The sequence below is a fragment of the Micromys minutus genome (genome assembly GCF_963924665.1).
Source record: "Micromys minutus genome assembly, chromosome: 24".
Classification (NCBI taxonomy): domain Eukaryota; kingdom Metazoa; phylum Chordata; class Mammalia; order Rodentia; family Muridae; genus Micromys; species Micromys minutus.
The window spans coordinates 36,339,698-36,356,317 of record NC_137959.1 but is presented as its reverse complement, the minus strand read 5'-3'; the positions used below and the strand labels follow the sequence as shown (position 1 = coordinate 36,356,317).

At 42.5% G+C, this 16,620-nt stretch overlaps 1 protein-coding gene across 2 annotated transcripts in view; it reads left to right on the top strand.

Annotated features, from left to right (window-relative positions):
* The window catches only part of ADAMTS18 (ADAM metallopeptidase with thrombospondin type 1 motif 18), a gene marked incomplete at both ends in the record, with an annotated part of 138,388 nt that overhangs the window by 75,157 nt on the left and 46,611 nt on the right, over positions 1-16,620 (top strand). For both annotated transcript variants that reach the window (XM_080937342.1, XM_080937343.1), the window contains 3 exons: positions 3,169-3,306; positions 5,933-6,086; positions 14,275-14,370. In XM_080937342.1, coding sequence (XP_080793468.1) covers positions 3,169-3,306; positions 5,933-6,086; positions 14,275-14,370 — 388 coding nt within the window. The remainder of the gene's footprint in view (positions 1-3,168; positions 3,307-5,932; positions 6,087-14,274; positions 14,371-16,620) is intronic.

Genomic DNA, 16,620 nt, shown 5'->3' with positions numbered 1-16,620 from the left:
CAAATATATGAGCCTATTATATCAAGCAATATGGAGACAGCTCTCTAACCCTAAAACTAGTCTTAATCACTGACTAGACTAATAGTGACACATTCTAGAACAGTGAGAGAGACACTGCCTCAAAGTAAAGGGGGAAAATACCTAAAGTATGGTACCCAAGGCTATCCCCTAACCTTTCTCATATGTATATACTCATGTGTGCACACACAAACATACTCATGTGTGCGCACATACACACACACACATCCAGTAAAGACCAGTCATGGATGTCTTTTTTTTTTTTTACATCACATATTATATCATTTAGGTTTGCAAATGAACTGTACATTACTTACCCGATTCTCTTGTCTTCTAGGTCATTTCTTTTCATTAAGGTTTTGCTTTGGTGAAGACATTTAAAGCCCAGACCACTTTGTTCCTTTTGTGTAGAAAGCACATTTGCTGCTGCTGAGCCTTATGTGTCCCTTCATTTATAACTTGTATTATGTGGCAACAATCTCTCAGTACATTTCCCTGGCTGACCTTGAACTTGTGACCCTCCTGCCTTAGCCTTCCAGGTATTGGGCCTAAGCCACCCTGCCTCTAAAACGGCTCATCCTTTGTATAAAACAAACTAATCATGCTAACATGTAAATCCACCCCTATTAGTACAGCGATGTACTGAATTTGGTTTTTAAAATACTGGCTATGAAAAATGCAACCATTCTTGATTATGAATAAAAGTTATCTGAATCCCAAATCTAATACACTAGTTATGGAAAACAAGTCATAGACTTCAGGGAGTATGAAAGAGAGAAGTTAGAGGTAAGGGGGGAATGGACTTTTGGGTGGGAATTTGATTAGTAAGGCTTTTCCTATGCAAGCTTTAGGATCTGAGTTCAACAGCCCAGGTGTGGGGATTCATGCTGGTGATCTCACGGCTGAGTGAGGCAGAAGCAAAAGCTAGAAGATGTCCCAGGCTCAGTGGCTGCTTAGCCTAGGCTCATGAGTTAGTTCTAGGCTAATGAGAGATGCTGCCTCGAAAACAAAGGTGGGGGGGCACCTGGGTTTCATAAAAATGTGCATACAAGCATGTACACACACATGTGAACACACAGAAGGAGCAGACCTAAAATCCGATTTCAGGATCAGATCTTGGCATGTGGCCTTTTTGGCATGAAGTTGATGAAGCAGATAGTTGCTGAGACTTGAGGAGGACTTTTGAAATGAGCAGGGGAAAAAGTGTCTTCCAAGGGATTACTGAATGAAAATGCAAAAATTTTGAAACTCAAACTTGAGTTCAAATTGGTTTTTTTTTTTTTTTTTTTGGTTTTTTTTTTTTGGGGGGGGGGGCAAAAGAAAAAATTCCAGTGAGGCTCTAAGTAAGCAGCTTTCCCCTGTTGAACAAAGGCTTTGACCTCTCCGCTCCTCATTGCTCCTTCTGGGATTTTTACTCTTCATTCATAGGCTTTAGTGTATTTGGAAAGAATGTCTCTCAAACAAACCCCCATCAGCTTCCCTGCTTAAGCATAAAGAATTGAATTCAGCAAAGCTAAAAATGTGAAACTGCTCTTGCCAAATGTCTTTTGAGATTAGTAAATATATTTTTGGAAATAGTTACCTCTAAGTCCCAGGGAGTTGATTGAAAACCATCCAGTATATAGCCACAGCCACCCTCTGCTTGCTTGTTAAACTGGAAAGAACACTAGCAAAGGAACGTCTAGATTGTAGGCATGGCTCACAGGAAAGTCCTGCTTGTGGATATAACACCGTCATTTGTTAGAGCCGACCTTCAAAAGGTAACTATATAATAATATTGTTTTCCCCATAGGAATTGTAACTGCTTATATGAACATGCTCTTAGGAGGCAGATTTTATTTCTTTAAATTATCAGATTAAGAACAATTTAAATTCATGATAAATTCATATAGACACCTCTCTGTGCTCTGCCCTCCTTGAAAGAAGCATCACAAAATTTGCTTTGTCTCATAAATATTTTCCAACAATGGCTGCAGAAGCATGTTGTGGCACTTCCTAAGACTACAAGAAAGAATGCATTTGCTTTGCATGCAAAGAGACTGGAAACTAACTAGGAACAGTATTCAAGATTCCCTAAGGAATCTCAAAGAGGCCTTCAGAGTTATGGGCAGCTGTGAGCCACCTGATGTCATGGGTGCCGAGAACCACACGAGTCCTCTGGAAGAACAGCAGATGCTCCTAAACACTGAGCCATCCTTCCAGTCCAACCACATAATATTTTAAAACAAGAATATAATGCTTATTTTCTGCATAGGAATTCATTATCCCAATGTCATAGGAAGGATGGTGTTCAGAAATCATTTACAGTGCTAACAGGATGACTGCTCTCTAAAAGGCTGAGCTCAGGGAAGTTCTGGTTTTCTTTTATAGGTTTTGAATGGTTTTCATCATTACTTTGTGAAGATTTTTATTTTTATGAGGGGACTCAAGTATAATCCGAATTAGAGAGTTTAGCTAATCAGTTGATTATCTTTTGAGGGAAGATTTATAAGGTGTTAGCTTTATAAATGGATATCCATAAAGGGCTTATAATTACCTTCTCCTGTGCCTAATTCCTCCTTACTCTGAACTTCTAGACTGAAACTCCAAGATTGGTACCAGGAGAAATTGGCTGTTTTTAATTTTTAGAAATTAGCCACCTAAGCTTTAAGATAGCTAAACCTTTTTAAACATTTATTATTGTACTCATTTTATTTATGTGCATGCATGAATGTTTGTACATAGACGTGCATGCTCGTGTGTGTGTGTGTGTGTGTGTGTGTGTGTGTGTGTGATTTGTAGGAGTCTGTTCTTTCTTTGCATCCTGTGTGTTCCAGGGATTGAACTCCATCAGTCAAGTTTGGCCACAAGTGTCTTTAACTGCTGAGTCATCTTACTGGTCTAACCTAAGAAATCTTGACCAAAACTTTCTAGCCCTTACATACATAGCAGACAAACCATTCTTTGGTTTTGTGGCCATTACATAACAAAGTCTTTAGCATTCTTGGAGTTTCTCTGCAGAAATTACACAGCAGTTCCTAGTAACCCATTTTGTCATAATTCCTGTCTCCCACCTGGGTCTGCTGAGTCTTGGTGTAATTTTTTCCCCCATTTTTCTGATGGTAACTAAGAACATGGGTTCACAGAAGGCAGTTTTTCTTTCTGTTTCAGCTTTGGCATGGTTCACGATGGTGAAGGCAACCCCTGCAGGAAAGCAGAAGGTAACATCATGTCACCCACACTGACCGGAAACAACGGGGTGTTTTCATGGTCTTCCTGCAGCCGTCAGTATCTAAAGAAATTCCTCAGGTAAAATGGGCAAAATCCTGGGGTCTGTGTCCAGTTCTGAAGGAGTCAGTGTTCAGTGGGTATGAAAATAAATGTTCAGTGAACGGGCTGGGCTTTGTGACTGGCAGACTGCGTCAGAATGATTGAAAGGCAATGGTGTGCCTGGGTTAGGTGTAAGTTCAGGGCCAGTCTGAAGAGTAAAGAATGAAAGGGAAACTTACAGACAGAGCTCAGCAGTAGAGTGCTTGCCTCGCATACATGAAGCACCAGGTTTAACTCTAGCACCCCAAACAGGAAATGAACCAAACAGCAAATACTCCATAGAAATAGCTTTTGGTATCTCAGTAAAGAGAGACTAGAAATTCCTATTATGATAACACTGGTAATTACAATGATCCAGTTGTTGGAAATATATTGAAGTCCCATCACTATGCCAGATTCCCTCCACACATTGCCTTACTGAGTGGCAAGATGGCCCAGGAGCCAACGCACCTGCTATCAAGCCTGATACAGGCTTGAATTATATACTGGGGGGGTGCTATGCTGGAGAGAGAACTGCCTTCTGCAAGTTGTCCTTTGATCTGCATGCTTGGGTGGTGGCGTTCAGGGCGTGCATATGTGCAAACACGCACACACAGGCACACATAAATAAATAGCTTAGTGTATGTCAGTGAACGTGCTGTAGGCTCAAGACCACTCACACTTAAATCCATTCTGACCCTAAAATCTAAAATTTATAACCTTTCTCTCTCTGTCTGTATCTGTCTGTCTGTCTTTATCTCTGTCTCTGTCTCTGTCTCTGTCTCTGTCTCTCTCTCTCTCTCTCTCTCTCTCTCTCTCCCTCTCTCTCTCTCTCTCTTAACTTCCAAGACTCCTATATTAGTCTTTTTACTGACTAATTATTTTAATCTAGCACACCAGCTTGTAGAACTTAGGAGAGCCCAGCGCTTGACTTACATCTTAGAAATGAACCCAGGGCTGGATGTCTTAGCAATTAAGAGTGCCAGCTGCTCTTGCAGAGGATCGGAGTTTTGTTCTGAACATCCATGTTGGGTGGCTCACAGATGCCCGTGGCTCCAGCTATAAGGGATGCCCTTTTCCGACTTCTTCCAAATGCTTACGCACAGGGACACATACATAAGTAAGCCTTGAAAGAAGTAACTCAATGCATAATGGCATGCATGCCTCTCCATCTTTTTAGTCTACATTGATTCACGAAGATGTGACATAACACATAGATATATGGATTCTAATCACTCCCTTTGACCAGATATTAGTAAAGTTTCATGACAAGTTGATGTTGCTGATATGTTCACACCTATCCTACTGTATGTTAGCTGCAAATGTTCACAGAAAAGCTGTATCAGCAAGGCAGATTAAATGTAAGCCTGTATAGGTTGACTGATAACCACAGCACAGTAAAAATGGACAGATGTTTGCTGATGTATCACAACCCACATCCCCATATATTTTCATATTGACTTTGGATTCATCGTTTGGGGATTGACAAAGTCTTCCCTACTTCACATGGGGATGGGCTCAGCAAATACTGTCCACCAAGATGAACTCCACTCGGATTAAATCACCATCCTGACATCGTAGCAGTTCTGGGCTTTGCGTAGTAATGATAGCAGAAGCCACTGACGTTACCTTCGCTGCTGGGCTAAGCACATTCCATTTTCTTGTTTCAGCCACAGGACAGCCCTTGTGGGAGTCATAATCATTAAGGGGGTTTACAAGAATTATATAAAGTCATTATGGATGCATGGTTAATAGTATCTCCCTGTATCTGACTCCAAATTTGCATTTAATATCACATACTAATTAACCTCTTCGTGATGGCACAGTTCGGTTACATAAATAAATTGGGAAGAAGACTATTTCATTCAAAATATCCTTACCACATTGTCAAGACCTCCCCCCACCCCGGCCCCCAGGGAAACTTTCTGCCTTGTGCCCCTGATTCTAAAGTTTATTTTATGAGGCACCCTTATATTTTACACAAGGTCTCTTGTATATGCCTAGGCTGGGCTCAAGCATCTCCTATAGAAAAGGATGATTCTGGGCTTCTGATCTCCCTGCTAGGACTCCAGGCCTGTGTCAGTACAACTTGAACCTCCTGATTCTTCGGCTATAACTTGTTTGGTTTTGTTTCTAAAGCCTTATCTCTTCTTAGTCTTATTTTTAAGAAGTATACCGTCCCTTAAAACCCCATGAAGACAGATATTCTTTGTGTCTGACCTATTTTGTACTTAAACTCCCTAAACTAATGCTAACCCTATGGTAGGATCTCAGTTAAAAAAAAAAAAAAAAAATGCTGGCGTTGTTGGGATGAGACAGTAGAAGGGGAGATTTTAACTTATATTTACACTTCCATCTCCTACCCAACCCTAGTGCGCATTAGTTAGATGGCCAGAACTTCCAGCCTCCTATAAAATCCTTTATGACTATGCATTCCGGCCTTTTAGACAGGGCTCACCCTTTGCAATAAAACATACTTTAACAAAACAAAAAACTTTAAACACATGCCTGTGTCTCTAAGAACATTCTATGTTTCTTTGTATGACCGCACTCACAGAGGTGCAGTTTTAAATGGAAAAGGTGACAGATGAACAGAGCCGTTAATAAGGATGTGTTATCAATGTAGCACGCCGCAGGCTGGCTGTCTGGTGGACGAGCCCAAGCAAACGGGACAGTATAAATATCCGGACAAACTCCCAGGACAGATTTATGATGCCGACACGCAGTGTAAGTGGCAATTTGGAGCCAAAGCCAAGCTGTGCAGCCTTGGGGTTATGAAGGTATGTTTCCTTGTGATTTCTAACTTGCATTAGGGATATGCCATGTGCCTGTACCTACCAAAAGGATAAACATTTGGTTTGTCGAGGCCAGAGGTTAGCATCTGGGTTATCTCTAAAATGTCATTTGTTTGGCATGATAATTAAGTGGTAATTTTCCTGTCAATGAATTATCCCGGCTTATCCCTCATAGGCCATGCATGCCTGGTTTAAATACCAGTTGTCTGTGTCCTTGGAAGAAAAAAACATTTCCCTTCTTACTGCAGGCTTTATTCCTCATTGTAAGGCTGAGAGTGCTGGCTCCTGGTAACCGAGGCTTTTGTTGTCCTTGTGCGAGGTTAGAGGAGTGTGCCTCCATGTCACCATTACATCATTAAACACGTGCCCTTCACAGAGTATGAAAACCAATAGAGCAGACAACTCTCCTTGATACCTGAAGTTGACTGCCTCTTTCATAGTCTCAGCATGGTTTTCACAATGACTCATGGGAAGCAAGATCACAGCAAAGACAAGTGAGAAAACACAGGATTATTAACGTTCATTTATTTCCGGTGTCTGGTGGAAGATATAAAGCATGGGAAATAGGGAGGTTGTTGGCCTCTCCTTTCCCCCACTACTTCTGTCCTTTCTCTTCCTCCTCCTCCTCCTCCTCCTCCTCCTCCCCCTATTGTTCCTTCTCCATCACCACAGCAACACACATCAGCAGCCACACTGTCATCCTATGCCACCACCATCATTTCAGAACTCTCTGATGACTCCCCACCCCCATCCTACAAAAGGCATTCCACCAGAAGATTTATTGCACCTGACCTCCATCTTCAAAACCACTTTGAAGTAAAAGTTATCGCTCCCCTTTCACCTACATCCCAGAGAAGGTATCCAGCTCGCCCCAAACCACAGAGCTTTTAAATGATGAAATCTAAACAAAACAAATCACCTACGTGGAAGTTAAGCCTCCTCCTCTCTTTCGTTGGACACTAGTTTCCCTCCATCTGACAGGTCAGCAGCCGCTGTTGTGACTTGTGTGGTATCTCTGTAGCTTCGGTAAGAGAACTCGCCTATTAAACAGAATTCCATCCTTGAGAAATGGTATCTATCTAGTCACAGGTTTGACGTGGAGCTATGTAAGTTAATGTAATTTAAAAGCACTGCTATTAAAAAACTAATCCGCAGCTGCGTCTTTTAGGCATATCCCTCACGACACTTGGGCTTTATGTTGGCAAGTGTTTATGTATGGTAGGCTTTTAAAAAAGGGGGGGGGGAGAAGCAAGTCTAAAGATGCTTCAATTTGCCTGTTAAATCACAGCATTGGGGGAGTGACCTGCTCATTGTAGACTTTGTCTCCTGAGTTTGCCCTTCACTCACTTCATCCTGAGATTCACCAGCTTTCTCAGTCATTGAATATGCACACGTGGTAAGTATAGAGCTAGTATCAAGTATGGCTCCCTTTAGAAGCACAAGGAAGCTCCTGAGTAAGTCACATTCCTCCGGGGTCACGCCTGTTCTGTGTCAGGCAGTGAGTAGGGTGTCAGTACCTTGTGTTAATCATTTTCTGGTGCCACATCATATTTTTAAAAGATGGTATCTCAGCCTTCACTGGCCCTGGAAAGCAGTAGTGGATGGAAATGAAAATTCTAAATGAAAAGAACTGAATGATGGCCAGCTCAGAGATGCCTGCCTGTCTGAGAGGGGGCTGGGGAGTCTGGGTTAACAGACGGTTCAAGAGGACAATGGAGGGGGAAGGTGAGATTGATGGATGGCTCCTGAATGTGGGGTTGTTTTCCCTGTGAACTAGCCTTTGGTACTTTGCAAATCTTGCTTATAACCCTTATAACCTGAGTCATGGCCACACCTCTTATGGTCATACAGAGTGCCCTGCTGTTCTAACACTAACACACACACACACACACACACACACACAGAAGGGGGTGAGGGAGAGAGAAAAAAAGTTTAAAAATAAAATAATTATCTTTTATAAAAACACATACTATATTGCACATACTATATACAAACATACTATATATACACATACTATATACCCTTAGGAGTTAAGGCAGACCTGGGGTTAGCGTCTAATTTCAACTTTGCCTAGAATCTCTGACAAATAATTCAACCTCCCTTGACCTGCATGTCCACATCAGTAAGGAGAAGGTAATAGCCCTCTGGCTAATTTGTAAGGTTTGTTCTGTGGGTCTCATTGCATCCTACCTAAGAGTGTTTCCTCTTGATCTCTTCTTTCTAATCTCAACATCACTGCTACCAGCCTGCTTGACTTTTTCATAAGGACAGAGGTGCTGAGACTAATTTTTTACTTGTGCCCACTCTCCCTCTTCTCCCAACTTCACATTTCCTTTGCATAGCAAACCACACTGATCTCGGCTTTGTCCCACGACATTTCAGTGTGCCGGCTGGAACAAAAGCCCTGCAGCATAGCTCCATACATGACAAAAAGAGGCTGCTTTACCTGACAGCTGATGGGGTGGTTCCCGGGATTGCACTGTAGCTGGTCAACTCTAGTGAGGGTTTTCTTAACTGTGCCCCAGTGTGGATGATGTCCATGGCCAGAGCATATATAAAAGAAAATAATCCCGCTGCAGATGTTAAGCCAGACAGGGAGATAGTGGAGCTGTGCCCAGGTTATTATAGTGTGCCCACTCTCATGAGAACTAACTAACTGAGGGAGTTAAAGCACATTTCTATTCCTGTTCCCTCAGATAGGACACTGATAACAAGCAAATCGATCATTCCACCCAAACCTAGCCTAGTGAACCAAGGAGTTTCTTAGGATTCCTTACAGGTGCATGAATGACTCAGAGACAGAAATACCACACAACTGCCCTCCCAGCATGAGTGGACATTTGGACAAGCTGCAACCAATATCTAGAGCTCTCTGTAACCATTTGGCGGCTGTTTGGGCAGTTGAAGAGTTTCTTCTCCTCAGCAATTGGTTATTGACAGTGTAACCTTGGGAATGGACCTGTGGAGCTTAAAAATAACAGGAACTGTCAGAGATGTATATGTTACCTGCACTTCCCGACTCCTAAGAGCCCCTCTCTGGAGGGAATGTTTCAATCAGAAGGAAGCAGCTGCTCAGATAAAGTATCCAGGGCACATCTCCACTTATCCGAAATCTTTTCTCTAGACCCTGTTTGATAAAGACCTCACCTCCCAACATTGATACACTGCAGACTAAGCTCCCAACATGTGGGTACTGGGACTTCAAACCATAGCTAGGGAAAAGCAACATTCATGAAAACTCGTTGTTAACATTACCTAGTGGTTCATGCCATTTAAACAAACCTAAAGCAGGTTACCTCCCTAGCAGCTGATGGGACAAGCATCCACCCAATGTTATACACGTATACATAAATGGATGCTCGCTCATCAAGTTGAACTGCTGATGCTAATCAATGGTCTAAAGCTTGTCACAGGAGACAATCAGTGTTTGCATGCTGGTGATTTTCCTACAAAGAACATAAGTGGAACAAAGGGAGCACCCCAGGGTTGACTCCTGGCTCAGTAGACCCCATTACCATCATATAACTGGAGCTCAACCATCCACGATGCTTGACATATTGAGAGACTGTGATGCCAAATAGAAATTGTGGGGAAGACATTTGAACACCAGTGAATGTTTGAGTGCCCACCATTTCCAAGAGTGCTTCTCCTGAAGGCATTAAAATGTGAGTGTATTGCCTCTTAAGAATTTTATATTATGCTTAAGAAAGGAAGAAGAAATAGGAAGTTTCTAGAAGCTTTTCCCAAGTGCTCTGTAATATACCAACCACATCATCGTTCAATTTCTACTACCTTTTCCCCACAAACTTACATCCTAGTTACATCAATGCACCTTCAAAAATTCTATTTAATATTTCCTATTTTATGCGTGCAGCCCTTGTCTGTGGATTTCCCATTCTGGAATTCTGCATTACCTTCCATATGACGAACATGTAGCCATTCATACTGCTAAAGACAGGGCTCAAGAGATACCTCTCCCTCTCCCAAAGATTATTTAAATATTATTTCTTCTGGGCTTCATCTTATGTATGAACCATTATGAACTCATGGTTCCATGTTGTAATCATGTATACATGTTTCTCTCCCTCTAAAACCTACTCGCTATTTGTCTGATATAACAAGAAGTCCTCCATAACTGGCCTTGTAACAAACAATGGTCGAGGTTTTAGATACTCCCACTTTCATAAAGTAGATTCTGCGACCATCCTCTCTTTCATCTTGCAGGGTGATTTATCTAATAGAAGGGGTATCTCAGGCTGGGGAAATGGCTCAGTAGATAAGGTGTGAGAACCAGAGTTGGATCCTCAGCACCCACTTAAAATCCAGGCTGTTGAGCATGGCAGCTAGCCTGTGATCCCAAGGCTCAGAAGGCAGAGTGGGGATCTTTTGGCTAATCTGGCAGAATCGGTGAACTTCAGCTTCAGTAGGGAACCCTATCTCAATAAAACAAAAACAAGCAAAAATATATACAGTTGAGGAAGATACCCACACTGATCTCTGGCCTCTAAACACATGTGTAGATATGTACCCTTCCACATTCAAGCATACATACACACTTCTGCATGCCAGATACTCATATGCATGCCAAAAGAATACACACTATAAGGCATTCCCAGCATTGCTTGTCTGTGCCATTTGGCTAAAGAAGCCATATTTCTCCTCTAACAAATCTTCTAAAGATACCTCACCTCCAAGAGAGAGTTTGGTTTGCCCCTCTTATCTACAAAAAGGGAGGTCCAGTTAGTTTAACACTAGATTGTGTTGCCGACCAGTTGGCCACAGATTGCAGCCATCCTCCAATTCTTCTTAGTCTGTAATTGTTTGTTTTTCTAGCTCTCTCTTTGAATCCAGTGTTTCATTAATATGACAATAAAAACATCTATGGCATTATTGTTGTTCCCCTTGAACTCAACAGTAAGTCCATTGGTGTGAACTAATATAAGGGCACATAGAGCATCAATAGAAAAAGGAACCATGAAACCCCCCCGCTTCTGAGTCAACATGGATTGATTTCTTGATTATGTACATTTGAATGAACTTTTTGAACACTGAGGAAAGTAGTCATTGATTTATATAGAAATAGCTATATCTCTATACACATATCTTTATTTACCCTTGGATCCAGAAAATCCCCTCCAAATGTTTTGTCTGAGAGAAATCATAGAAGATACATTGGACAAAAGTGATTTAGTCAGTAGTGTTCTTAGCTACTGCTCACCTGCCAGGAGTCAAAGTCTGGAGGTAACCTTCAAATGTCCTTAAGACTGTGACTGAAAACACACTGATATGTTCATCGTTTTATTTAAAAAGTAATCATATACAGAAACATAAAGTTTCAAAACCACATGTTGAAAAAAAAAGTCACGAGTTCATTTGGTAGGATTCTACAATCTGAAATTGAAGGGCAGATATGTGATATCTGACAAATATTGGAATGGTGGTTGCTTGGTTATTAATTGATGTAGGAAGACTCAGCCCACTGTGGGAAGGACCATTCCCTAGTCAGGGAGCCCTGAAGCATGTAAAAAGGAAGAAAGCTAGCTGAGGTCAAGCAAGTATTGATACATTGATTCTTTCTCTGATTTGATTGTGGACTAGCTGCTTCAAGGTCCTGATGCTACAGCTTCTCTTTCAGGGTGAACAGTAATCGGGAATTGTTATTAAACGATTCGGCTTTCTCCCTATGGGCTGCTTTTAGGTGGAGGTTTTCTCATAGCCAAGGGAATGAAAACACAATAGCAAGAGTTAACCTGTAAGATATGAGATCAGAGGATAAAGAGCATTCAGTGTATGGTATGGGAGGGGATGAGGACTCTGGCTTTACACTGAGTGTATCGAGGGAGCATCACACGATTTGAACAAAAATATAACATGAACTGGCTGGCTTACGTGGAAGGTTCTCTCTAGCTTATAATGCTGGCCAGTATAACTTTCTATAATGATGAGATGATTCATTATTCAGTATGATACTCATACATCATATCTGACTCTCAAAACCATGAGATGTGACTAGGGCAAAAGCCATACACAGCTGTGGGCCATTGTATCGAGTAGTGCCTTGCTGAGAATCCGCTGGGTAGGAATGGAGGTGAACAGAGCAACTGGCCAACTGGCCATCTCATAAAGGGTATGGCACAAAGGCACATGCAAAATGGCAGGGGACAGGGTGGCAGCAGTGGGTGTGGAGACAATTGTTTGGATTTGGAAGGTATTTGAGAGGTAAAGTCCACACGATCACACAGCTAAAGGACCTGGGAACATCTAGATATGTGGATAACCTATAGAACTAGTGTCTTCAGAAACTTTTAAACATTTTCAACGTGTCATATTTTACTAGAAGGAACTTGTCCTGTGGAATATAACCAGAGGACATTGGTCAGCAAATGACAGGACCCAGGATAGCCAGCACCGCTTAAATATGTGGTCTTGTTGAGGTGGCGGGGGGGGGGGTGTCATATCCAGGCAACATGAAACCTTAGGGTCTCTGTGGTTATTTCTCTTTCTCTTAAATTATGACTTAAATCCAGGTAATTATAGATAAGACAACGTAGAATATGCTGGAGGGGGAGGGAAAGGGAGATACCAGCAAAAAGAAGTGCAAGCTCCCATTTTCTGTTTACTTTGAAAGGGAGTTTTCTCAGAGGGTTTTTGTGGTCGTTAAAGCATGTCGTCGGCTATAATTACGTTTGACTTCTGCACTTCACCACAGGGGAAATAACATGTCCGTACAGCCTGTCTCCTTTCACTCTGGAATCCCCGTGTTTTGCCTGTTCTTCTCCAGCTGCCCTTTGTCTCAGCCCTGTGGCTTGGCTTTGGCTGTGGTGTCTAGACCACCCTCCCCCTCCACCCCTTTCCTGTCTTCTTAAGGTCTCTCCTTTTCTTTGCTCATTTTGATGGCCACTATATATATGGGCCCTGGCTCTCTATTGGCTGTAGGAAACAAACCCATTTAGTCTTCAAAGGTGTGGCTTGAAGTGACACTAGATTGGAAGAAGCTTATTAGCAAAATGATCTTTGTTCTGCATGGATGGATGCCACCTCTAGTCCATGTCCATAGAGCTAACTTGAACTGTTTCCATGGAGACCCTTTTCTCCTCCAAGCCAAACTATACTCCTCATATCTCTTGCTCAAAACCTGCCTTCAACTTCAAAGTACCTTGGTATGGAAGCCCATATACGTGGAAGCCCTGATTTCATCTGTTGAGAGCCACCTCAAAACCCTTTAAATGACCTCAAAGATCTCCTATCAGAATTACATTGCAGTGATACTGGACAGTCACAATGTTAAGAATGTAACAATGATAGTGGCAATACTAGCCAACACATTAGGAGTCATGTGTGTCAAACAGAAGGGTGTCTGACCGTGTGGTGTCTCTGTGGGGTTGGGTGATAGCTTGATAACTTTTAGACTGACAACTAAGAGAAAGGTGAACCTGCAGCTGTTAGCAATTCTAAAACATGCCGTGGAAATGCCCTGAGTCGGAGTTGCTTTATTCCTCCCATATGTTCTGCCACCCAGGATATTGTCACTGTCATCAGAAAATAGACCTTGGGCCCAATGAGATGGCTCAGAGGGAAAAGGTACTTGCCACTAAGCCCATTGACCTGAGTTTGATTGCCAGGACTCACAAGGTAGAAGAGGGAGAACGGATGCTTGCAAGTTATCCTCTGATGACCACATGTATATGCACATATGGGCACACATGTACACACACCACATACATACACACACAGGACACACACATACACACACACACACACACACACACACACACACACACACACGACACACACATATACACATACACCACATATATACACACACACATACCACACACACAAATACACACACCACATACACATGCCACATACCACACACACACCACACACACACACACACACACACACACACACACACACACACCAACCTAAGATACTCAGTGCTCTGGACGTTAATCAGTGGTGCCACACCCCAATCACTAAACACACACGAGCATACATGTTCCACAGACACTCCCTGGGGAGGGGTGCGATCAAACAAAGTCCTCAGGAAGTACAGGCAAGCTGAGCTGGTAGCAGGTAAAATACTGTACCCCAAAGCTTTGACTGTACTCTGTGTGTATGACCAGTCTCACCCACACTTTTTTTTCTCTCTCTCTTTCTCTCTTTTCAGGACATTTGCAAATCACTCTGGTGCCACCGCGTGGGCCACAGATGTGAAACCAAGTTCATGCCTGCAGCAGAAGGGACCGTTTGTGGCTTAAGCATGGTAACCGTGCACTTGTTAGTCCGTAGCCCTGAAATGGCCCTGAGGTTTTGAAAGTGCAGCCCTAGAACAGCCATTTTCTTGGCTGCTTGTTTTTGTCTTTTGGCTTCTTTCTAGAGTCACCAGCCTTACCAGGCGAGGATTGTAAAGCAGAATTCTGAACATAAGCCAGTTCACTTGTTTTTATGTAGATATTTGTTTGTGTTTCTTTTTGTTTACGTGGGGCCTTGCGTCTTAACTATCTGTATGTTACCCAACTGATTGGCTTCACTCTATTCTGTGTGGGGGCTGAAGTCCATGTCCTATGAGAGAGCCCCGGGCAGGGGAAGGGGGGAGCCGTTCCTATCAGTAACAGGAATGACTGTCTATATCTACAACCTTTCATATGTATTCCCACTGCCTTCTTTTCCTAGGGAGAGTGTGGCAGGAAAGGTGCCCTTACCATAGAAATAACTGAAGCAGACTTAGCAAGTCCACTTGAAAGACGGAGATAGAATTTTCACATACGATGAGGTGATACACACTTGCTGATCTCTGTCATTCACTTTCCTCAAAACACCCTTAATCCGGGGAGAAGGATTGGCCATTTAAAGAAATTTCAATTCCCTGGTGACGATTGAGTACAAAGGGTCAAGATACAGCTCTGAAGGTATAGAAATGAGACAGAAAAGCCAACTCTGTTCTCCTAAGAACCTGTGGCAGAAGCCATCAACTGTTCCTGGCCTTCAGACATCTCTTCCTAAAGCACTATCTGCTATCACCCAGTAAAGAAATTCAGAATGAATGTCATGTGACCAGTAATGAGTGTGTATGTATGTATGTATGTATGTATGTATGTATGTATGTATCAATGTGGGCACTAGACTTTAAATTGGACAGTCTTTTGAGGGAGTATAGAAATGGGGGCAGAACACAAACACATGAAATCTAAAATGGGGTGAAAGCCAAGTACTTTCATCTCAAGATGTGTGTTCGAGAAAGAAGAGTGAAGGTCTTGGGGATGGAGAGATGGCTCAGCGGTTAAGAGCACTGACTACTTTTCCAGAGGACTCAGGTTCAATTCCCACCCCCCACACAGCAGCTTCCAATTGTCTGTTTCTCTAGTTCTAGGGAATGTGACACCCTCACACGCACATACAAGCAAGCAGAGCACCAGTGCACATAAAATAAAATAAATCATCTGAAAGGTTTTAGCAAGAAGGAGGAGGAGAAGAGGAAGATCTTTGTTGTCATCCTCTAAGCTATTTAGGCAGGGCACCGGCATTCATTCTGTAATCCCAGCATTCACAACACCGAGACAGGAGGATCTCCATGACTTTGGGGTCAGCCTAGGTTGTGTAGCATAATGCATTTTCTGAGGTCCAGAGCAAGTCATGGCTACTCAGTAATACTGAATATTTAAGACACACTAGGGATATGTGTGATGGATAAGATGAACTATGGGTGTCTATTTAATATTTGCATTTTGTATGTAAGAATTTTATGTATGCATATGTGTTATTTGAATCTATATGTAGATTTCTGTAAATTCCCACTTGTTACACAGATTGCAAAGGCACAGGAAGACAGTCTGGCAGCAGCCTGCCCTAGGACCAGGTGAACACTGAGACTGTGGTGGTGCAATTCATTGATTGACACAGAAATAAAGGGACACATTCCCAACTCAGGAATTAGATTCAAATCGAGGGCCATTGGTTGGTAATTTGTCCTGGTTATGAGAAGCGGAATGAGTCCTGTGTAGGTATAAAATCTGGCCTCTGCCGTGTGTGTTATGTGTGCCCCTGTGTGACTGGACAAGTCAGCATTTCCCTGCTAACTTTCCAAAGGCAGGGTAGTCTTTAATTTCTAAATGCTTGAACGGGTTCTAGAAGACTTGGTGTATACCTGTCCCTTACTGTTCTCGGGACACCAGAGCAACTTGGTGTTCTTCAGTGGCTGCAGATGCTAATGGGACCATGAGTAGTTGCTTCTTGCCCAGTGTCAGCACAGTAAAGGTCCCATGATTCCCAGTGAGAAAGATGTGTGGTAACAGTAGGCAAAGCCCTCAGATGACAAACTGGTTCCCCACAGTATTATGGGATCTCAACCTCTGAAATGGCAATTAACCCAGATGAAAGAAAAGCTTAAAACAAACAGATTGATCTGCCCAGAACAAGGATTTTAAGAAAGGGGAAAAAAAAGATAGCAAAGACAAAACTCACTATCAACAAAGCTACACTGAACCCCACTTCTCAGTCAAACTAGACATCACCT